Raw genomic sequence first — 23,962 nt, forward strand, 5'->3', positions numbered from 1 at the left:
TGTGTGTTTAAGGCCATTAGTTCTAGTATAATGTATTGTATTTGACACTTAGTAGCACAAAACTGTATTATATGTTGTACAAACTGTACATGCAAAAAAAACAAAAAAAAAACAGTTGTACCATTATATATGAACAAGCATATATATGTATTTGGGTAATTTAGTAAACATAGCTTTTGTGTATTAAGTAACACGTGCGTGCATTTCACACACATTTCTTGTGACACCTCAAAGTCCTGTGTTAGCATTACCCCTGCGGGGCAATGGAAGACAGGGTTCTTACCAATTCCATCTTCTCATACTCAACGGCATTAATGTGAGTAGGTGCTAACAGGAAACCTCAACATGTTATCGTCTCTTTGACACACAAAGATTTAGACACCATGCATCTTTTTAAAACTTTACAAAGTAAATATCTTAGTTTTTTCTAAAAAAAAAAAGATTCAACCAGGCATGTAGATTTATTTGAATTTGTAATAATAATTAGTTGCTCTTTTTGAGAGTTATCTTTTTTTGGCAAGGTTTTTTTTTTTAAATTAAGAATAAATTATTCAGGGTAAAATATTCAAAATAAAATCACACTTTTTCTGATTTGTGTGTGGTAAGCTAATTTACTTATGAGGACAGGCTATTAAGTGCTGCATCTCAGGATTTCTTCTTCCTTTCAAAGACGTGTGAAAGCACTTGTCCACATCTCTTAATGTTTGTGTAAGAGATCCATTAAAGTGCTATTGCTTTTTTTGTGGCTATATTTATTGCCAGTCAGAAGACACTGGATTTTATAGAATTTAAAACTTTCTGTAAGAATAGTTACAAAAGTACTGAAATTTAAAAATTAGTAACATGTAAACATTAACACCAAGGAATTGCATTCCCACATAAGTAGAGCTCGGTTAGGGAGATTGATACAGTTTGGGTTAAGGGTGTGATTTGTGCTTCCCCCAACAGTTTTAATAATAAAAATAAATGGTCACAAAAATAAGACTCAGGAAACAGTTTCAGTCATTTGATTTTTTCCTGTCGAGTATATAAAATCTTTCTGCTTTCACATGTATCCATATTTACAGTTTTGGTCTGTAAACAGAATCATTTAGATCCGGAAAAGTCAATCTCTATTCAATGCAAACAAGCAGGCTCTTCAAAAGTCCAGACTTAGTGCACCTTACGTTGAAGCTGGCCTGGCATCGGCAGCTTGCAAGATTTCACAAATGTTGGAAGAACTGTACTTTATACTAGTCAGATCTGAGTCTGTAAAGGGTGCCCAGTTGGTGTGTATGGAGGTGGAGCAGGAAATGGCTTGAATCCTCTGGATCTCATGTACAAGAGAAACTGATCCGGAATCTCTGCTAATACATCTTTAGCAAGTCGTGCCATGCTGAGTACATGGTTTCCAGTTCGGTCAATGTAGTCTCGGAAAGGAACAAACTATAATCAAAAGACATAATTATATGGTTACAGAGAATGTGATATCTTATGTAACACACCTTCATTCTCACATGTTCTAAATTAATCCTAATATAATTCAAGCTTTTCTCAAAGCAATGTATAACAGAATAAAACAGTGGATTTATAGCAGTGGTTCTCAACCTATGTAACCTCAGGACACACATTTGTCCTCGGTCATTAGGTCGTGACCCAAGTCGCACTGCAATGGGATGCACAGCATTGCAGTACCGTGCGTTCCGGTGCGGGCGATCGAACTGTGGGTGGGAGGTGCATTTGGGGTGCCATTCAAAATGTCCACCCAGTCTCCATACCTTACCAGAACTGGAGTGGATCCTCAGCCTGGGGTCTGGTGTGGGCTGCTGTGCTGTGACAGAGCTCCATCCATATGTGCATTGCTTGTACAGCACCCTTGCGTGCCCTGTAGAGGTGCTGGGAGCCAGAATGTGGCGTCACTCCAGTCCAGGCACCTCAAGCTGACACTTGGCACTGGGCAGCATATTTTGAATGGCTGTTTGGCTCAAGAACTGGCAGTGCTGCAAAAGGGGGAGGCTGAGGAAGGCACGGGGTGACCCACTGAACATGGGGTCGCGACCCACTTGAGAAAAATTGATTCATAGCATGTTGCTGATAAGCATTTTAGTAAATTGGTATTTAATAATTATAACAGCATCATAGATAACACAGTCACTATACACTACACCCCAAAATTTTATCCAGCAGTAGTAGTATTCAATCCCCTGCTATGCCCTTATAGTTGTCCTGTGCCAAAGCATGGTGCCTTGCCACATTCAAGATACAGCTTGGCAGCCTAAGCTCAGCTTTTCATCTGATCTGATATTGACATCTTAAGTGAATTCCCCATAATCTTAGAATGTATCCGTTCCATGAATTGTCATGTGATACAACATTACTGTATCCTGTACTCTTTACATGGATTCTCCAAAGGAATATACCAGGAATTGTCTTAGGCTGGTAACAAAAGTAACTTGGCTAATATTATTATATTGGTTATATTAGTTCAAGATATAGAGGGGGATTTATCAAAACTGGAGCAGACAAAATCTGAAGCAGCTGTGCATGGCAACCAATCAGCCTCTCTCTTTCATTTTCAAATCTTATCTGAACAAACTGAAAAGAGCAGCTGAATGATTGCCCTGGGCACACGCTCCAGATTGTGTCTGCTCCAGTTTTGACAAATTCCTCCCATAGTGTATGCAGTGCAAATAATCTTAGTATTTACCAAAGGGGGAACCATGCTTGCTGCCAACTCCATATTGTTATCAATTGTGATTACTAAATAAAACAAGTAGCAATGTTCACAATATTTTAAGGACTGTATGCACGAAATAGAATATGTGTAGCCACCTTGCCCTAAGCAGGGTGGCTACTTAAATATAGCACTGCTCAGCTGTAACAAGTCAAATTGATAGTGCTGTACTAATTTCTCCCCTAAGCCTATTGGTAATGTCTGTTTCTGCCTGCTGCTGGGGTGTGACTCTGGCAATAGAGCAAGAAGATACAATAATGCTGGTTATGAATATTTGTGTCTCACACTTAGGGGGGAATTGATCAAACCTGGAGCAGAGAAAAACTGGAGCAGTTGCCTATGGCAACCAATCAGCTTATCTCTTCAATCTGTTCAGTTAAGATTTGAAAATGAAAGAGAGATGCTGATTGGTTGCTGTGTACAGGTGTTACAGATTTTGATAAATCCCCCTCTAGGAGCTTTATTGCCAGTGGTGCATGCTGGGGAGGGACATACATATTTGGGGCTGACCTTGTAAGTGTGTTTCTTCCCACTGGACTCCTGCCCGGGGCTGAATGTTTTGCTGACTGTGACCTCTAGTAGCCTGGTAACTCTCTTGGGAGGACACACAGAGAGGTCTGCTAATCAGCTCAAGTTCTGCTATATACAGTTATTCCAGTTTAAAGGCTCTTTGCTCTATATAGCTGGAAAGTAAATATTTTGCCTGGAGTTTATAACATGTCCTGGGTTCTGTAACCCTTATCCCTCTCTCCTTGTGAGCTAACAAGTAATACAATCTTTCAAACACCTTAAAGTGACTGGTGCCCAACATATATTCACACTCCACAATCAGCCAAGAAATTACCCCTGGAGTGAAATACTAGCCCACCCTGCCTCTGGGGTACTTCACATGCTTTTCGGGGTCAGGGGTGTGCTGCATATGTTTCACATGTCAGAAGAATCTTGCTTGTAATATACTTTAGCAACTAGCCAATATTTAAAATCTAATGTCTACAGTTCCTTTAAACACTGGTACAAGAGGTTTTATTCATTTATTTTGAAAGCAAGGTTTAACAAGTAAGGTATTACCTGGACAATGTCCCTTTCTGCATACCGTCCTCTTGAAGATACTCGGACTTCATCTCCATCCAATTCTACCATAGCTTGAAAATAAATACAAATTTGTAAAGAAAAAAAACACTAATACAAATATTATAACACCGTATTAATCAAATTTATGCATGTACTCCTTTATAAAAGCCAGTATTTACTAAGTACTCCCCAATGTGGGTCACATATCTCAAGTATCATTTGACAAGAACACTTATTGCCATGGCAGTTTACATATTCTAAGATCAGTCCTTTTAAAGGACAACTTACAGGGTTATTCACAAAAGGGTGAAGAGTTTGGAGAAGGCAGGAGAAGTGAACAATCTAGGACAAAATAGCTGAATGGGAAAGTGAGCTGAATTGGAGAATTTTTCCAAATCAGCTATTTTGGCCTAGATTGTTCACTTCTCCTGCCTTCTCCAAACTCTTCACCCTTTTGTGAATAGCCCTGTTAACTTTTAGTAGAATTGTGTTTTAAATGTACCCTCATCCCCTTAATCTTTATTCCTGCTCCTGAATTCTTCATTATGTGGCTCTGTCTGATGCCACACATTCTTTGCAAGAAAAACATCCCAACCGGGTTCTCTGTCTGGTGCACACAAACACTGCAGACCTATTAATTCCTATGGATGGTCTATATGCCACTATATAGCTGAGGCCCGCCATGAACGGGAACCATCCATAGGAGTGAAGAGGGCTCTAGTACTATTGCACACTAGGCACAGGAAAAAGTCTGAATTTTTTTTTTTTTTCAGCAGGCACGACCACACGAATGAAGGTAAGTCTGCATGTGGAAATTCTAGTACATATAGTTAAAGCATAGATTAGAATCCGACAATGTGCATTCCTGTTGATCTCAAAACAAGAATGAGTAAGGACAAGCTGAAACACCTAGTGATGGCCTAATCCTGGGAGAGAAGCTAGCTATCAGCTGAAAATGGTCACACTGAAATGCCTGCACAGGTCTGCACAGTGGTACCCACTGACTTGAGGCCTGGTCTGCCCAACTTCATCCAGACTGGGCAGTGATCCTGTCTGTGGATACCTTTCAGCACAGAGGAGGCATTTGCTTAAACAGTTAGGGCTGTATTTATAAACAATAAACATAGCCATTCATTCTGTGAAACTCTGTGTATATCTATTCTGTGTGAATGTAAGCAAAAATTATTGCTCTTAGTATATTTTATTTTCAAGTCAAATGTATTATTAGGAAAATACTGTACTATGGCCAGTAGATGGAGCTGAGGAGTATAGGAAATTAGCATTTACTAAAAACATTTTTTTTTTTTACTCCATATGCACAAAACACAACTTCACACAGTTTTGAAGGATGAATGGCTCTGCAACTTGTTTATAAAGCCACCCCATAGTATTTCTTCTATAATATCACAAACACAAATAAAGGTGTCTTTCTTCCTATCTATTGATCTATCCATCTTTCTGTTGAAACATATCGTATGTTACAACTGTGCTTTTATACACGCATTCATTGCTGGATTGATAGAAAAAATCTAAACGGGTTGTGAAAAAGTACGTCAAAATATACATTCAAACACAGTAAACAATGAGTAGTGTACGGTGGTGACCTTTTACATTTAATCTTTCTATAGCAGATGACCCTTCATTCCGTGCAACTTTATCACACAGCATTTTCCAGCCAGAGGTACACATTTAAAGTATATAGATGTTTGCCTCTATAGTCACTTCTTTCACAACTTATTGATTCTTAAGGGGAAAGTGGGGTTGTGGCCAAAACTCTGCTACATTGTCTGTAAATTGCACATTTCTTTTTCACTGAAGTAGGCCTTTGTATAGAGAAAACTGACCTGTAAACAAGCTCTTGTTTGGTTTTAAATAACATACTTTAATTAAAGAGAAAATTTAAAGACCCCAGTTAAGAATTTGTTTAACGCTGCTGGACAAAGCCCAGGAGTATGGCTGTTCATTTACTTGAATTATATTACCAGTGTCTGTGTTTTATGCCATTTAGCAAGTAAGGCATCCAAAGCACAGAAAATAAAGCAAATGCAATCACAGATACACAGTGTTGGCAGGAATGTGAGCCCTTTAGTGGTCACTGCCAAAAATTATCTTACAGAATAACAGACCAAGCTGTACCCTTTGTCATCTCTAGTGAATAGATAACGGAAGCAGAATGGAAGCAGAACTCAGAGTGTAATTCAACTTTTGCACCCAATTTGGATAATACCTATTTTTTATTTGTTACATGTTCTCATTCACAGAGCTTAAGCTAAAAAAATATTTTAAAAATGCAGTTTAAATTGATTTCAGTTGGGTTAGGGTTTCTTGGCTTCTTAAGGATTAATTAGCAAGTAGAAATGTTAATTCTTAAGGATTAACATTTCTACTTGCTTCTCCTTTTTAACCACCCTGGCGGTATTCCCGAGTGTGGCTCAGGGTTAATTTTCAGGACCAAGAGCGGTAACCCCCGAGCCACACTCGGGATTGCGCGAAAGTGTCACTTGCCTTGTCCCTGCTAGCCCGTGGTGTCCTCTGCTGTGTGCGCCCGACCGATGCCGGCATTCAGCTTTCAGTTTAGTTTTCGGGGGTCACAGCGGGGGACGGAGACGGCGGAAAATTTAAAAGTGCAAACATGACATTTACACAGAATACACACAATACAATGTAATCTGCTATAATTACATATATGTTTTAAACTATTTCACTTCAATTTTGTCCCCATAGCTTTGTCCAGTGCCCTGCCTGCACTTTTACTTTACTCTATTGACTGTGGTATGGATCAGGCAGCGCCCCCAGAATTCCCATTTACTGGACCATTTTTTTTATTATAATTTTTTAAATTATTATATTATAATTTTGTATAATTATCGATTATATTATAATTTCTTATAATTATTTATAATATTATTTATGATTTCGTGTTTCAAACTTTATCATACCCGGGATGTCTACTGGACTCTTGTTTGGACAGATTTAGGTGAGTCATTCCTAAGATTTACTAAGAATTACAGGCCTACAATATAAAACAAGAAATTGCCATGAAAAACAATGTACTGCTTTGGCATGCTAAAATCCTGCATAATCATACCGCCAGGGAGGTTAATATGAGGAGGGGTTTTGAGGGATGAGGGGCTTCTCCATTGTATGTTAATGAATTTAACGAAGAACTATGGGGAGAGTGAAATGCACTCACACAGTTAGAGCCAACGTATGACCTTGCAGCTGTCACACGTCGGCTCTATAGTTTAAGAGTGATCACAAATCGCAGATTGCTCAGTTCACGATCATCTTCCTGCCAGTCACCGCTCCCTGCAGGGATTCCCCCCTCCTCTCTCCGTTCCTCCAGCACTGACTGGAGGGACAGACAGGGGAGGGGGTGGGCACATCTGGCTCTGACTCTAGAGAGGCAGGGCCAGCTGTCAATCAGGTAGCAGGGTGGATCCTGACAATATTGTCAGGATCTTTTTCGGCTGTAGTGCGGCTCTGCACTGTCAGCATATATCGGACAAAAGCCCACTTTTTGCAGAGTTTTGTGTCACAGGAGGACATTAGTAAATGTCCTCTTGTGACCCAAAAGCGAAATAACGCCAAATATTATTTTAAAAATGATTTTTCAGTATGCTGTGTGAATAGATGCACATTACAAACATATAACAGAGGTTTTCTCAAATCTGACTGCAAAAGTGGAAATACACTTTAAGTCCTAATATCTAATAAAAAAAAAAACAGGTAAACAACCTTCCCTAATCACAGAATAATTATAATTAGAAATACAGCACATCCCAAGTATTATTTTATGACAGCTTGACCACTTGTTTTTTGTGAGACCAGTGTGATATGATGCTACTGAATTAGAGTGCTTGAAGGACCCAACACCTGAATACTGCTTCCATCACACATTTCAAACACTTAACTAAAGGTGAAAGAAGTTGAAGTACTATGAGATATTTATTTCTGCTTCCACTGAGCATTCCTTCAAGGTTCATTGCTTGGCTTTTTCCCGCAAAGTAATGAATGCAGTTCAATATATGAACATATGTGAAAAACTCACCATCAAATTCTGCAGGTCCCACTCCCACAATGATAATTGACATTGAAAGTTTTGAAGCCTTTAAAAAAGAAATGAAAATCATTCTTAAGTTTAGCATCAAATAATCATTGTTAATAGCATGTGGTGCATGATAAATGTATGTTATTTTTACCCCGAACAATGGTAGAAATATTTCTGCTTAGCTATACCTGTTGATAATAGACACAATCCAAGACAGTAAAACCCCTAAAGATTTGACGCATAAATGCTATCTGTAAATTAGGATGTTATACTTGACAAGTTCTCTTACTGTGAAAAGCTCTTCAATGTATATTATGTATGCCATTAGTATAGAGGGTGTCATCATTCTCTTGTCGTGTTAAAGACAAAGATATCACTTGCCAGAAATCATACGTGCTCTAAAGGTACACTAGATAGTTCTTTGAGCAACGCTAGCTCATAGATTTTGCTGCTGAAAGCGATATTCTTTATGTAGCACTTAACAATATTAAAAAGATGACCTTCCTAAATGTAAAATAAATAGGAGATGATCTGCTTTTAATACATTTGCCAGAGCCTAAAGGAAGAAAGTACATTTCATCTTTTGATAGGTCTTGTGAAGCATTTTAGTACATTGCGATTTAAAATGAAACTAGGGTTAATATAGTCATTTCCTGCCACCATTTTGAAAAATGTATAAAATGTGCCCATTACATGCATTTTGCATGTGGTTTACATGGACGTTAGATTTGATTTCAATCTAACATTCATTTTTAATCCAAACGCACTTAAAATGCTGCTAACTTAATTATCACAAAACATAACTGTCAAAAAACATACTGGTGTAACGCTTACATTATTAATAATGGCACCTAAACCATCAGGCATTTTCCATTTGTTTTAGGGTAAGTTCATTTTATAAAGAAAGCAAAATGTGTTTTTAATATGTAGCTGTTAAATATAATGCTATGCAATACCCATCGCTTCCTGTCTTCGTTTTGTGGGAAATCCTGGACATACGACTCAGAGCACACTAAATTAATTGCTTAGAGCATTTTTAGTGCATTACCATTGTCTATAATGTAAAAAAAAATAATATATGAAAGATGCATCAAGAATAAGTTGCTTTTTTTCTCAAAAATCCTGCTTCACCTTCATGAAAATCTGTGCTTCCTGGGGAGTAAGCCAAAGAACCGGGCAAACCTGTTGCTTTGCCTTGAATGGCATAGTACAGGTGCACTTTAAGACTGAAGCGATATCACAAGTTTGTCACAGTATATCCAGCCTAGAAATAATGTCAATTTTTCGTGTGCATTACAAGCATGTATGTTTTAATTGCTAGCGTACGGGGTATACTGCTTCTTAACTGATGAGCCTTCACACTTCCAAACAAAAGGTAGCGTAGACTACATAATTATATAAATGGGGAGTAAACAAGCATAACAAACATGCAACTAAATGCAAGGCATTAAAACCATATTCTCTAAAAGTTTCCATCAGACGTCTAATGAAGCAGATCTGTTTTTCACCACAGGAACAAAGAAAGCAGTTTGAACTTAAACTTCTCCTCGGGAAAATGTGAGTATATGGAACTTCTCAAACATTCTGAAATTCCAAGACTTGGCTACTTATATTAGTTAAAAGCATCAGTTACACAAATTATATGCTTTTAGCCAAGTGCTGTGTAATTTTCCTTCAACCACTGATTCAATTTAAAAGAGTATCCATTGTAGCTTACTAATAGGATTAAATATAATTTATAGTGTGCCCAATATACAGCAATGGTCATGGCGAATTTAAAAGCAGCAGACTTATTCATGTACTGCTTCAACAAAAGTGATCATGTTCGCACACAGCACAAAACCCTACTTCATGAGAACAACTATTTTTATACATATAACCATAAATATTTTAGGTTCATCTTCCTTTCAGCCGGCACATAACATCTGCTAGTTTTGTAACAAAAAAATAATTCAGCCTAGAGCTAAGCGGTGATCGAAATATTAGAAAATGTCAAGAGAAACAGTTATGATGGGGTACACTGGTGACCTCAACCTTCTGCATACCAAAGGAGACTGTATAAAATATTGACATATTGTCTTATAATATATTACATCAATTACCTATTAGCCATAAAACAAGACTGTCATTCAAACTAACTAAAACATACATACTTTGTAAGTATATACTAATTTTAATTATGAAAAATATACATTAATATATGACATAATTAAGAGGAACAGATAAACAAATGGGAAAGCCCCTTTATACCTGTCAAGAAGACGCTATTGTGAGCACGGCACAAGCAGCTGCGCATGCGCATCCGCCTGCTGTGGTCCATACCGTGTTTCCCCGAAAATAAGACACTGTCTTATTTATTTTTTTGCACGAAATAAGACACTAGGTCTTATTTTCGGGGGATGTCTTACCTGGCTGGGGGAGGAGTGGATGAGGTCCTGGAAGGCGGCGTGCTGTTGCCGGTCCCGGCGGATGTCGCTTCCATTGTGCGTGCATGCGTGAGCTGCGGGTGTGTGGGCGGGAGCTGCGGCTGGCGTGTGGGCGGGGCAGGAGCTGCGTGCGTGCGTGAGCTGCGGCCGGTGGGCGTGTGGGCGGGAGCTGCGGCTGGCGTGTGGGCGGGGCAGAAGCTGCGGCCGGCTGGATGTGACTGTTACACAGAGCAGAGATACCGGCATGTAATGTACTGTATCATACAGTACTGGAGAAGGGGAGTGAAAGAATGGTACTGTGACTGTCACACAGTGTCACAGTACGGTACCTGGCTGCAGCTGTCTGGAGCTCTCTGATGCCGTCCAGGCATCCTAAAAGCCGAGGCAGTCGGGAGGCAGTCGGGCGGAACGGCTTGCAGACGGGCCGGAGGGAGCTGCGGCCAGAAAGTTTTTTACGATCTTGACTTGTTTTTAGACCGTACATGCAGACGGGTGGACCGGCAGGCAGACGGGCCAGCGAGAGGGAGGGAGCTTTGCGATCGTGACATTTTATTAGACCGCACATGCAAACAGGAGACAAGCTGCACATATCATTGATTTTTACACTCAGACCCCTTGCTGGCTACTTGGATGCAGCAATACATGTTTGCATTTACGTAAAAAATAATCTAAATGTGCATATACGGGACGATATCATGTCAAATAATGGTGAAGACGTGGAAACTCTATGGCTGGAGCTAGATATGACGGACGCTAGCCGTAAACTTCTCGTGGGTATTTGCTATAAACCTCCAAATATAGGGGAAGAGGGAGAAGTCAATCTTCACTCACAGATAGGAATAGCTGGGAGAGAGGGCAATGTAGTCGTGATGGGTGACTTCAATTACCCAGACATAAATTGGGCCAATGGAACATGTTAGGTCTTATTTTCGGGGTAGGTCTTACTTTCGGGGAGACACGGTAGAAGCAGGCCTGGGCATGCGTCACGCGCGCACATACCACAGATCCTGGCGCCAGATGGGCTATCTAGGCCTTGACCTATCTCCACTTCATGTTACAGCTACAGTTGCTTTCTTCAGAGACTGTTAAAGTGGGGTTTATAATTGCACTACTGTCCGGTGAACCTCAAGCCTGTGCTCACCCACTCTTGGAACAAGATAGTCCTAAATTCAGTGTTGTCTTTCTTCGAAGCCATGACACTCTATGACAATTCTCATTGAGCAACCACCACAGAGTCTACCCTACATTCACTAAAGCAAGGCCAGAGGCCTGTGGAGGACTATGTAGCAGAGTTCAGGAGATGGAGTACCGACACTGAGTGGAATGATGTGGCCCTCCACTCCCAAATTTGTGTTGGACTTTCTGAGACTCTGAAGGACAAACTGGCTCATGTGGGGGGTTCCTAAGTCTTTAGAGGAAATCATCAGACTCTCCATTCTGAGTGACCGACACCTGAGGGAACGTCGGTCATAAAGGACTGGCTTTGCTCGTCCCACTTGGGTCTTACCACAGGTCTCTTCAGCTCCAGTCGTTCTGGTTGCAATCTCTTCTGCTACCTCAGACACTCCTGAACCAATGCAACTAAACCTCTTGAGAGCGCCTCTGACTATTGAGGAAAAGAATCGCAGACAAAAACCTATACTGTGGTGGTGCCGGTCTTTTTGAAAGAACCTGTCCCAACAAGCACAGTAAGTGCTTTTTACCTTTCATAGCGATTCCAGACTCTCCAGTCTCCAATCCAAAACCCTACATTGTTCTCCCCATTTAATTTCAGCTTTGGGATGGGGTACTCCACTCCCAAGCAATTATTGATTTGGGGGCTTGTAGCTTGCTTTATACATTGTAACTTTGCACAGCTGCAGCATTTTCCTCTTCAAAATAAAATTCAGAGACTTCCTGTTCATCTGGCTGATGTTCGACCGGCAAATGGGCAAAGTCGAGTTTCATTCTCCTTACTGTAGTATGAACTGTTTAAATCATGTTCCTGGGTCCCTCATGTCTCTGTACCCTCTGAAAGACAATCCTGAGCTATGTCAACTGGTTGCTGCAGTCTGCTACGAATTCCTGGATGTTTTTAATAAAAAAGCTGATGTCTTGCCAACCCATGGCACTTATCACTGCCCTATTGAACGTTTACCTGGTGCAGAAATTCAGTTTGGACAAATTTATCCCCTGAACTTGAGACATTAAAACTACACAGATGAAAATCTCAGGAAGGAGTTCATTCAACCTTACACTTCCCCTGCACGCGCAAGAATCTTCTTTGTGGAAAAGAAAGATCATTCTCTAAGACCATGCATCGACTATCGGAACCTGAACTAAATCACTATTAAGAACTGTTACCCACTTCCCCTTGTTCCTGAATTATTTCAGAGACTTTGTTCAGCCTCTATTTTCACAACACTGGATCTCAGGGGAGCTTACAATCTTGTTAGGATTCTGGAGGGTGAAAACTACTTTTCGCTCCCGTTTTGGACATTTCGAGTACCTGGTGATGCCTTTTGGCTTGCAATGCTCCTGCTAGATTCCAGCACTTCGTCAATGACATATTTCTGGATTTCCCAGATCAGTTCCTGATCACCTACCTTGATGACATTCTAATCTTCTCCTCATCAATTAATTCATCGTAGACATTTAAAGTTAGTGCTAGCTAGGCTTCATCAGCATGGACTGTTTGCTAAGGCAGAAGGCATGCGAGTTTGAAAAGCAGATAATTCAGTTCCTGGGCCTTATTATTTCCACCAGAGGCATTTCCATGGACCTCCAGAAAGTTGCTGCTATCTTGGATTGGCCCACTCCATCGGACAAGAAGGGGGTTCAATGGTTCATCGGATTTGCCAATTTCAATACAACAACCATTAAAGGTTTCCTAAACATCATCGGCCCTATTACACAACTTACCAAGAAGCAAGTCTGCTTTCATGGACTCCTGTAACCCAGTCTGCCTTTGAAGAGCTCAAAATACTATTTACCTCTGTTCCTATCCTAATACACCCTGATCCTGCTCTTCCCTTTGTCCTGGAAGTTGATGCTTTAGAAAATGCTGCGGGTGCTTTTTTGTCTCAGCGTCATAGGCTTAAGTCATTACTGCATTTGGTGGCATTCTTCTCTAAGAACCCCAGATAGCAAGTAATTGAGCTGCAAGTTTGAAAATGACTTGCTAAACTATTGCAGACTTGCCAAGCTTCACAATTTTGTTGCACAATTACAGCAAGTCTGCATTGCAAGTCTCCAGACCAGCGAGCTTGCAGAGCTCTTGCTAGGACCTGCAGGACTCTTGCTGTTGGGGGCCGGGAACTTATGGCCATCAAATTAGACCTAGCGTTACTTGCTGAAAGGGGCAACCCACCCAATCTTAATTTTCACTGACCACAAGAATGTGGAATACTTGAGATCTGCTAAATGCCTGAACCCACGTCAAGCAAGGTGGGCATTATTTTTCTCTCACTTCAATTTCCACATTACATACTGCCCTGGATCCAAAAATTGGGAAACCAGATGTACTTTCACGTGTGTTTCCTGATACAGATTCTCCTGCCCGTCCAGACATTGTCCTGCAATAATTTCCTGTTGATTCTGCCAGATCTTGTCACGCAAATTCTGCAAGTCTCATCCACATAAGTGATTCCTCCCAATACTGATCTCGTGAAGAAGGTGAGCTACTTTTTCATAACGAGAAAATGTTTGTACCACATTGTCTCCGCCTGCTAGTACTTAAGTATTCTCATGATTCACCCTTTGCTGGACATTTTGGGGGGGTGTCATTTCTGGTGGCCGAATTTTTGTGCAGACTGTAAGAATTATGTGAGTTCCTGTGAAACTTGCATCAAAAATAAGGGCAGTTGATCCAAAGCTTGAGGCTTGTTATGACTCCTTTTGGTTCCAGAGAAGCCATAGGACATGATCTCCATGGATTTTATTGTTGAACTCCCACCTCCTGAAGATTTTACTTGTATTTTTGTGGTGGTTGATTGGCTCTCTAAAATGGCATATTTTTCTCCAATCAAGGGTGTTCCATCTGCTGCTGAGACAGGCTGAATCTTCATAATGGACATTGTTAGACTCCATGGATTTCCCAGCAGTATCGTCTTGGAACACAGAGTCCAGTTCACCTCTAAATTCTAGAAAGCATTTTGTGAAGCCCTGAACATTCAACTCTGCCTTTCCTCTGCATATCATCCACAAACCAATGGTCAAACAAAAAAAACGAACAAAACTCTAGAACAATACCTTCACTGTTTTTCATCTTTCACTCAGAATGATTGGGTGTCGTTGCTACCACTGGCAGAATTTTCTCATAACAACTTAGTGCATTCTGCTACCAATCAGTCTCCCTTTTTTGCAAGTTATGGTCACCATCCAACCTTTTGGATGCTGGCTTTACCTGAATGCATTTTGCCCGCAGTCCAGGATAAATTGACCTTCTTCAGTTCCAACAATCTTGAAAGGCTTTTGAAGGCAATTTTGAAAGCTCAATAGGACAATTAAAGGGCCTTTGATAAGAAGAAAAGAGGCAAATTGGATCTAAAACCTGTGGATCGTGTATGGCTGTCCACAGCAAATCTAAAACTAGCCTGTCCCTCGAAGAAACTTTGTCCAAGGTTTGTAGGACCTTTGCCGGTCGAGAAGAAAATTGATCCAGTTGCCTTTAAACAAAAGCTTCCTGCTTCTTATAAAATACACCCTGTGTTTCATGTCTCCTTGCTCAAGCCGGATGTTCCTAATCCCTTGACCTGGGCAAAGTATTGGACCTGCGGCCATTCATTGTCATTATGGATTGGGAAGAAGAATTTGAGGTCGAGGCCATTTTGGATTGTAGAAAGCGTGGTGAAATTCAATACATGATTGAGTGGAAAGGGTATGGGCCTGAAAAAAATGTATGGGAACCAGAAGAAAACAACCATGCCAAGCATCTGTCACGAGCCTTCTTTCTGAAACACACTGGAAAAAGACTCCGAATGGGCACCCGGAGGCTGCCCCTTGGGAGGGGGCAATGTCAAGAAGCCGTGCTACAGTGTTTTGAGCACGGCGCAAGCGGCTGCGCGTGTGCCTGGTGTGGTCTATAGAACCAGGCCTGGCCATGCGTCTCTGCATAGAATCGGGTGTGTTCACTCGCACATGTGCACATTGACGTGCGTGCGCACATGCCACATATCCTGGTGCCAGATGGGCTATTTAGGCCGTGGCCCTCTGATGTTCTGAGTGATCGTCAGCATCCTGTCACCGTGATCCTGTGTTTCTGCTTGTATTCTGTTACTGACCTGGCTCAACTTGACCATTCTGCTGATCTTCTGGTATTCTGACCCTGGCTTGATCCTAGCACTGCTTCTCATCTGCTGTTCCTGTACTGCGTTGTCCACACGGCAATGACCCTCTCCTGTTTTTCAACCAAGTTCTGGCTGTCTCTAGCTTCCATACTTTGAAGCACATGGGGTCTTTTTTCCCTGGGTCAGTGATGCAAACTGTAGTGAAGCCACTGGGTCATAAAATACAGTTTTTAGATGCAGAGATAATCAATGACAGTCTGCATGTTCTGGCTCCTTTTATACAGATGTGTCCTATACGCTTTCTGATAAGGTCCTCAACAAGAAACATGTAATAACAGGACTACATTTACCAAATTCCCTTGCAGATTCTCTTAGAACTGTAGTGTTAGTATATGTGGTGGGAGTGGCTAAAACCAGTATGCCATCATCTCCCTAGCAAGTCATGGAGTCACTAAAGCTGCCATGCAGGTGTGACAGTAATGAAGTTGACAAGGGGCTGGAGAGGAGACCAGGTCAGAAAAATGATGGCCATACAGTGACTGCACTCTATCAGAGCACAGATGCGATGTTTCAGTACACCATTTCTGAAGTTAAAATGGAAGAGAGAACAACTGTAGTGATGCAAAACACCTTAAAAAAAGGTGATACACTGCACAGACATACATTAAGTTCTCGCCCTCTTACTCCCACCACCATTACAGTTAAAGGGGCCAAAGTAGCCCAAGTACCTAATTTTTATTGAGCAGTTTAAGGAAAAAAAAGAATTCACAACATACATGGAGATTATAAAAGAAAAGGCCAAAAACAATGCACTTTTTCTTAACCCCTAGGTTGAGACACTAGAGCAGTAATCTGTGTAATCTAAGCCGGACATGTGTCAATTTTGCACTGAATGTTTAGACTCTATTAGAGTTTATCATATTTGGGGAAAAAACTTCTTTAACTACTTTCCAGGATTTTGGAAGTATGTTCTATGTCCAGACCTTCGGTGGTTAAAACAAGCTGATAATGTCCTTACCAGTGCGTAAACCCAGAAGCACTCAGCTTTGAGCATCAAACATCAAATCAAGTACAATCTGTGTTAGATTGGCTGTAGCAGAGGGCATGGGAGACATTAGGGGTCTAATATATATTACATAAAGTTACATAGTTGTTAAGTTTTAATAAAGACACAGATTCACCCAGTTTAACCTATATGTGTGTGTGCATGTGTGTATGTGTATATGGGTAACTAAGAGTAACCGTACCCCTGTATATTGCGTTCATTGAGGAACGTTTCTTGAACAAGTCTACACTTTTAGTAGATACCACTATCTGAAAGTAAAGGTTCCCCTTTGCAGTTTGAGATTAAACCTTTTTTTTCTACTTTCAGATAGTGGCCTCTTATGTGGACTTACAGTAAACAGTATATTACTGATTCTACCAACAATATTAAACAATTTGTGCAGGGCAGTCATATTCCCTCTTAAATTGCTTATTTTCCAGAGTATACAAGTGTACCTTTTGTAATCTTTCCTCGTAGCTCAGGTCCTCCAGCCCCCTTATTAGTTTTGTTGCCCTTTTCTGGACTCTCTTAATCTCCAGGACATCCATCCTGTGGATCAGTAGCCAAAATTGAATGTACTCAAGTTTAGGCCGGACCAGTGTTTTGTAAAGTGGCAGAATTATGGATGTGTCTCTAGAGTCAATACCCTTTTTTATGCATGATAGTAATCTGCTAGCGTTAATTGCTGTGGCCTGGAATTACATGATATTGCTAAGTCTACAGTTTACATGGACCTCCACATTTCTCTCTATTGTTTGGAGGTTTTAAGTAACTGTCCAGCCAAAATGCATATTATAAATGTGTGCAAGAAATGAAAAAATAAAAAAATAAATACTCCATTAGCAAAGTGGTTAATAATGACATGCATGAGTTCACATTTTTTTGTTCTGACTTCACCCATACTATATGTGAAGTTACTATTATTTTAAGTTTTAATGTATTTTCTAAAATATTTAATAAAAGAACATGGAAAGAATATGGAGGTTGACATTGCTGGCCTTCTCCCAAAATGCTAGCTGACTGGCAGTCTCTGGCTTCAAAACGTTTGAGTCACTGACCCTAAAACAAGTATGCAGCAAGTAATTTATTCCAGGGGAGAAACTATTAAAGTCATTGGATCAGCATGACTACTGTATAAGGCCTTGTTCACACAGGGTTCAGCTTGTATAAAAGCAGTGTGTGAAGCAACCTTTTACAGAGCAATTGCATAGCTTTCGGCAAGGTTTGTTGAAGACTTTAAAGCACCATGAAGCTCCAGTTTGGGAATGTTAAACATAGATCTTAAAAGTGTGAGTGCTAACTGTCACTTTCAACAAGCTGCTAGCAGGCTTCAGGAAGCTGCAGCAATACATGAAACTTGTTGAAAGCCTGATGAAATCTTGTTTAAAGTGACAGTCAGCACTCCCATTAGGATCTGTCTTTAACATTCTCAAACCGGAACTAATGTTTTCTTTAAAGGCTTCAACAAAGATGCCTGAAGCTTGTCGAAAGCTTTTCAAAAGACCGCTGTACACACTGCTCTAATACAAGCTGAAACCCGTGTGAACAAGGCCTAAGGCAGCAAGTGCAGCAATAGCAGCTTACACAATATTTTTATTTTAAGTACAGGCTTCCTTTTAACCATTACGCAAAATCCCAGATGGTTTAATTTTTATACATTTAATTAGAATAAAATGATTGGAAATTTGTGAGTAAAATGATGGGAATCTTTAATAACCAGATTAATCTCTGCGTGGGCAACATAAGCGAACAACACTAATTATCAGCTATGTGAGTCTGAAGAGAACATAAAAACCAAGCATTGTTGGGTGGCCTTGGGCGCTAAAGTTAGTACGTCTGACCTAAATGCCAACTACAGATACAACACTGTTACACTAAGGATAAAGTGATATTCAGGATATAAAATGAAAACTCACACTGGAATGTTATTTTCATGCCTAGCAGCAAGACAAGACAGTACAATAACATATTTATAGAGCGGGATATAGTATAGCCTGTGTCAACTCAATGGTGGGACTTCAGATTAGTGTGATATAAAATGTTAACAACATATTTTTCATTCATCCAGGTGATCGCCTTGATAGAATACAGTTATATCCGAAAAGCAGCTTGCAAGTTAAAGCCTGGATTTTTCCTTTAAAAGCAGCAAATCAAGCGAGCAGTCCAAGACAGCAGGTGCTTTCAGTTTAAATAGGAAACTACCAGAGCAGCATGAAAAGCAGTTCACTTACATTGACTATTGCTTCCTTTGTCTGAGCCATGTCCGAGATAACTCCATCTGTAATAATCAGTAGAACAAAGTACTGGGAGCCATCCTTTACTGAGGCAGCATATCTACAGGAAAGAGAAAGAACAATTACTCTAAATATAAGCTTTAGAAAACAGCTACAAATAGTCCTGAATGCATTTGAGACCTGCTACTCGTATTAATATCTCCACATGAAGACTGTAAGAAGACCTTTTTAATTTATAGAAAACAATAGATGCAAAGCTTTTAAGATGACATATTGTACTCACAATTCTTTTTTCTATTTTTTTAGTGGCAGCTATATGGTTTGGATTACCGTATATACTCGAGTATAAGCCGTCCCGAATATAAGCCGAGGTACCTAATTTGACCAAAAAAACCTGGGAAAAAATTCAACAAAAAATGTAGTCAGAAATGCTCCAGTTTAGTGAAATTGACCATAATCAGTTGTATATATTACTGCTTTACATGCTTTTACACAATCATGGAGCTGATTATGGGCAGTCACTTCTTAGTAATCTGTTTTTTTTATCACCTTAGTAAAAATCAGATATAAATGGTTTACTTTAAACTATTTACCAGGCTCTTGTGGCCATTCCTGAGACAAAAATGTCCTAATTTAATCCTGTATGTCTTGGAGGGTTTGTGTACATGGAAAATAATTAGATCTACAGCAAAGACCTAAAGGTGCAACATGCAGGCCTGTGTAGAGAATGAAAAGGTCAATGTTAGCAGCAGGCCAAGCTGATAGCTACAGCTGTCACAGTAGAGTAAGTTTACCAGGCTTCAGTGGCCATTTCTGAGAGAACAATGTCCTCATTTGATGCTGCATGTCTTGAAAGGATTGTGTACATGGAAGAATAAGATTCACAGCAAAGACCTAAAGCGATCAAGAAGCAGTGTGGAATACTGGCCCTTGGGACAGGAGGTCTTGACGATCCAGAAGTACCCACAGAGATTCTGCCAGCAGTCCACATGCCACTGAATCCTGGGCCAGTTTGGAGCAATTGGGATCACCAGAATGCCCCTAAGGCATCCACTGCAAAGGACTGGGGATCCCTGATCCTGGCGACAAATGTAGACTGGGGATCCCTGATCCTGGCGACAAATGTATCCAGTTTGTTGTTGAACCTGCACACCAGAATGTCCACATCTGATGGCTCCCATCTGCAACAATGGGCCCGAAACAGGGACTGGGTTTTTTTTTTCAAAATCGTAGGTGGGTCTACGTCAGGAACATTTCTTAAGGGAATCCATTTTTAATAAGGTATTGCTAAGCAAACTGTTTGGGAAGAGTAAACAAATTTTCAGGGTGATCTCAGTCACCAAACAACATCAGCAGTAAAAATTATCCAATCCAACTATCCAACCCTCCCCTCATGCCAAGGTCCTAGGTGTCATCCTTGACTCGGACCAGTACAGGGAAGGTTTTAACAGGTTTGGATATTTCTAAAGAATCCAGACTAGTGACCTTGGGCAAGGCGGCTGGAACTGGAAGCAGCTGCTTCATCTTTTTCTTCCTCAGGGAGTGCATAAACACCCATAAAAAGCCCCATAAACCTACCCTCTAATGAAGGGTATTCGGGGACAGGACTCCGCCAAGATTGAACCAAAGCTCCGGACCTTTATTTTACCCTGCAGCAACTGCACATGCTCCAGTAAGTGCCAGGGTGAGTGCCCCATGCAGGTCCAGTACCCTGAGCACATTACAGGCTGGCCCTGCATCTTCCTTCTGGCGGGGTCCAGGTATAGTCCACCAGGCTCAGCTGTGGAGAAAACCAATCCAGAGAGGTGCTGAGAGGCACAAAAGTGGCTGTTAGCAGCTTAAGACATTTTTTTTCTAGAAGAGTGTTATGCAGAAAAAGATATAATTCTCTCAGAGCAGAGAGATAGTGCCTATCACCTAAGGACACAAACTGAGGCAGGCTGGGAGTGAGGGGTTATACAGGGCTGCCATTACAGCTTTGGTTTGACAGTGTTTGATCAGCTGAAGGTAGCTGCATAACTTATTGGTTCCAGAATTAACTCCCTGTGTCCTGGGATGTGCAATCAAGAAACCTAATTTTCTGCAATGGATTCTGAACTTCGTACTGCCTTAGGACAAGTAAGCTTTTTTTGTCTCAAAACTCAGAGAAGTAAAACATCATGGGCCCACTTGATGCAGCCTTGCTTCTACTAAGTGGAAGTGGACCTTTCTGTCTTTGTATATGGCCCAAGGGTCCAAAATGGTTACAATGACCTGTCAAGGGTGCCATTTATGTGTTTTAGCCATAGCTTTAAAGGTTTAGCACTTAAGACAACATGTTACCCTAATATAAAAGTGAAGTTAAATGACATCAGAGCAGACCTTATGATGTTAGTTTCTACTCTGTCCTTTACATTACCTGGTCAAAGTTGGCATGGTTACATTTAATCTTTAACAGTCAAACCTTCAAAATGTGGTTGCTATGCAATATGTATTTATGCCATATTACGACTTTCACTCTTAAACAATCCTTAACAGGAAACATATATTCACTAACCAATTAAATGAAGGGAATGGTTCAGATAGAGATAAATGTGCCTGATCCTCCCTGATGAACTACATACAGTAGCTGGTTAACTGGTATATTTGTTTTCATTGTTTGTGAAATCATACATACCCCAATAAGATCATTTCATACAGGGTACTGACATTAATCACTCTCTAAATATACTGTAAATCCAAACGTTATCATTGGTAGACCCCTACCTCTTTAAAAACTGGCAACTTCAGATGATATTAAATTCAAAATGATTTTAAGCTATTTCAAATGCTGATGAAATCACTTACAATGGATGCTGCTCCTTGACATTTAAAAGTTTTAGTGTCCAGTAGAATCAGCTGGTCTCCTGAGCACTGGTCCTGACATCCTGTTTTAGAGTGACTCCTTTCTCAAGCAGAGTGCTATGCAGTCACCCTTGTGTGTGCTAGTAAGCTGTGTGTGTCTCCACAAACACACAGACACAGCAACTCAAGCTACCCCTTCCTCCCTGGTCCCCTCTCCTCCCTCCTACCATCTCCAACCTAGTTGATGAACAGTTGCTGGAGTCTGCACTGACCTTTGTGATCTTGTACTGGACAGGAAGTTCAGGGAAGCTGAGCTGAGATACTTGGAAGCAGCTGTTCAGAAACATGATGATTGTGTTTGGGCAAAAATGTAAAGCAATGCTTTGCTGGGCAATGTATACTTGTTTGATCTGGATTCATTATTGAAAAAAAAAGTTTGAGAGTTTAATACTACTTTCAGTCTGGCAAGTTCCCAAGAAAACTGCTGCTTTTTCTATCATAACAAGATGCATTTATAGAAAAAAAATCCACACTTATCTCACCTTTCAGCTCTTGCTGAATAATCATAATAGGGAACAACAAGGGATTACTAAACTACCGTAACTAATTTATACATGAATAATATTATGTTTTCAGTGTAGCAGCTATAAGAAAACTACCATTTATCTAGAACAAAATTTGTAATAAACATTTTAAATAGGTTATATATGCATATACTGTAACTTTGTTAGCACTGCAGCGGTAACACAACCATTTTAGATTAAGTTATACGACCATAGCGCTGATTATTTAATTATATATTTTGAATAAGTTGTATTGACAAATGAAGTGAACAGATATAAATAGTATGTATGTGCAACACAGGATCAAATAGTTTTCTGCTACAATTCCAAGCATATTTCTGTACAGAATACACAGAAACATCTTTATCTTAATATAACTCCGTCGGTAGTTTTGCAGAACTGTTTGCAGATTATGCTGTTTTTGTTACATATATTAAAAAAAGAATATAGATTAAAATGGATTCACATAAAAAACTTATAAAGTACCATATGCATTACTGTAGGTATGTATCAGTGGTCTGTTTATTCATGTTTATAAATGAAGCAAAGTTATGCCAGAGTGGATGCTATTATTTTCATAAAATAGGAAGTGAGTATAGATTGTGAGCATAGGTAGAAGAAAAGCATACATGTGGGAAATGTTTACACATCCTTTCATACATGTGAACCTTTACATAAGCAGGTGATGCAACAAACAGATGGAACTATTCAGAAATCTAATCTATTTCAGGAATTGCCACCACTCTAAATGATGGAAAAGAAGATGTTTGTTGCATCTTGTTAAATGGGTCCTTGATGGCCTAGCAACCTTGGCGGCTATTTAGTTTTAAGGACAACTATGAGGTGAGTGCTTTTCACTCACCTCATAGTTCTAGCCGACCTGTGACAATGAGACTGTCACAGGTCGGCTCAGTAGATCGGGAGGTGAGTGAACACATACCGGCGTTCGCTCACCTCTCGATCCTGTCACGGCTCTCTGCCGTGACAGGGGAGGGGCTGGATTCCCCCCGCTCCGATCCGCCAGCGCCGACTGGCGGAACAGACGGGGGAGGGGGCGGGTACAGCTGGCTCTGCCTCTAGATAGGCAGAGCCAGCTGTCAGTCACGCAGCTGGGCGGATCCCGGCACAATTGTCGGGATCCGCTTCACCTGCGGTGTCTCAGTATGCCGCGAGCAGCTGCCCGCGGTATACTGCGGCGTCTCAGTATACAGCTCGCTACAGCTCGCTGTGTACTGAGCCTAGGGTGACGGGAGGACACTAGTTTGTGTCCTCCCGTTACCCTAAGGAGAACTATGGGGAAAAGACTTAACCCCATAGTTCTCCTTTAATACCATTGAACTTTTTTCATCGTTTGGATTTTTAAAATGCCTGCGATAGTTAAAACCTATTCAATAAATCAAGAATTCAAATTCAAACTCAAACCAGTGGAATTTTTATAAATATAATTCATGTGTCAACCCATAACTGGACCCCAGGCAGAACATAACGAATCAGTTTAAAAGGGGTTTATACAATGGATCTGTTGGACTAGAAACTGAGTTTGCTCAAACTCCCTATAGTGACCAATGTGCCTTGGCGGAACCCTTCCCCAATCAACTGCCTAGAGTGCAGAAAATAATTGCATTTCTTGGTACGGTGGAGAATTTGACTAATTTCTATTATTATTATACAGGATTTATATGGCGCCAAAAGTTTGCGTAGTGCTTTACAATATAAGGAAGACATTATAATTACAATACAATTCAAGACAAGATGGTAAGGAGGGCCCT

At 40.5% G+C, this 23,962-nt stretch overlaps 1 protein-coding gene across 1 annotated transcript in view; it reads right to left on the reverse strand.

Moving 5' to 3' along the window:
• Positions 1-534: 534 nt before the first annotated feature.
• The window catches only part of CPNE8 (copine 8), a 189,005-nt gene continuing 165,577 nt past the window's right edge, over positions 535-23,962 (reverse strand). Inside the window, exons 17-20 of the mRNA XM_018552507.1 lie at positions 18,805-18,907; positions 7,836-7,893; positions 3,782-3,855; positions 535-1,425 (exon numbers count right to left, since the gene is read on the reverse strand). Coding sequence (XP_018408009.1) covers positions 1,237-1,425; positions 3,782-3,855; positions 7,836-7,893; positions 18,805-18,907 — 424 coding nt within the window. The 3' untranslated portion in view covers positions 535-1,236. The remainder of the gene's footprint in view (positions 1,426-3,781; positions 3,856-7,835; positions 7,894-18,804; positions 18,908-23,962) is intronic.

This window comes from Nanorana parkeri, unplaced genomic scaffold (assembly GCF_000935625.1).
Source record: "Nanorana parkeri isolate BGI_ZX_2015 unplaced genomic scaffold, ASM93562v1 scaffold90, whole genome shotgun sequence".
NCBI classification, from domain to species: domain Eukaryota; kingdom Metazoa; phylum Chordata; class Amphibia; order Anura; family Dicroglossidae; genus Nanorana; species Nanorana parkeri.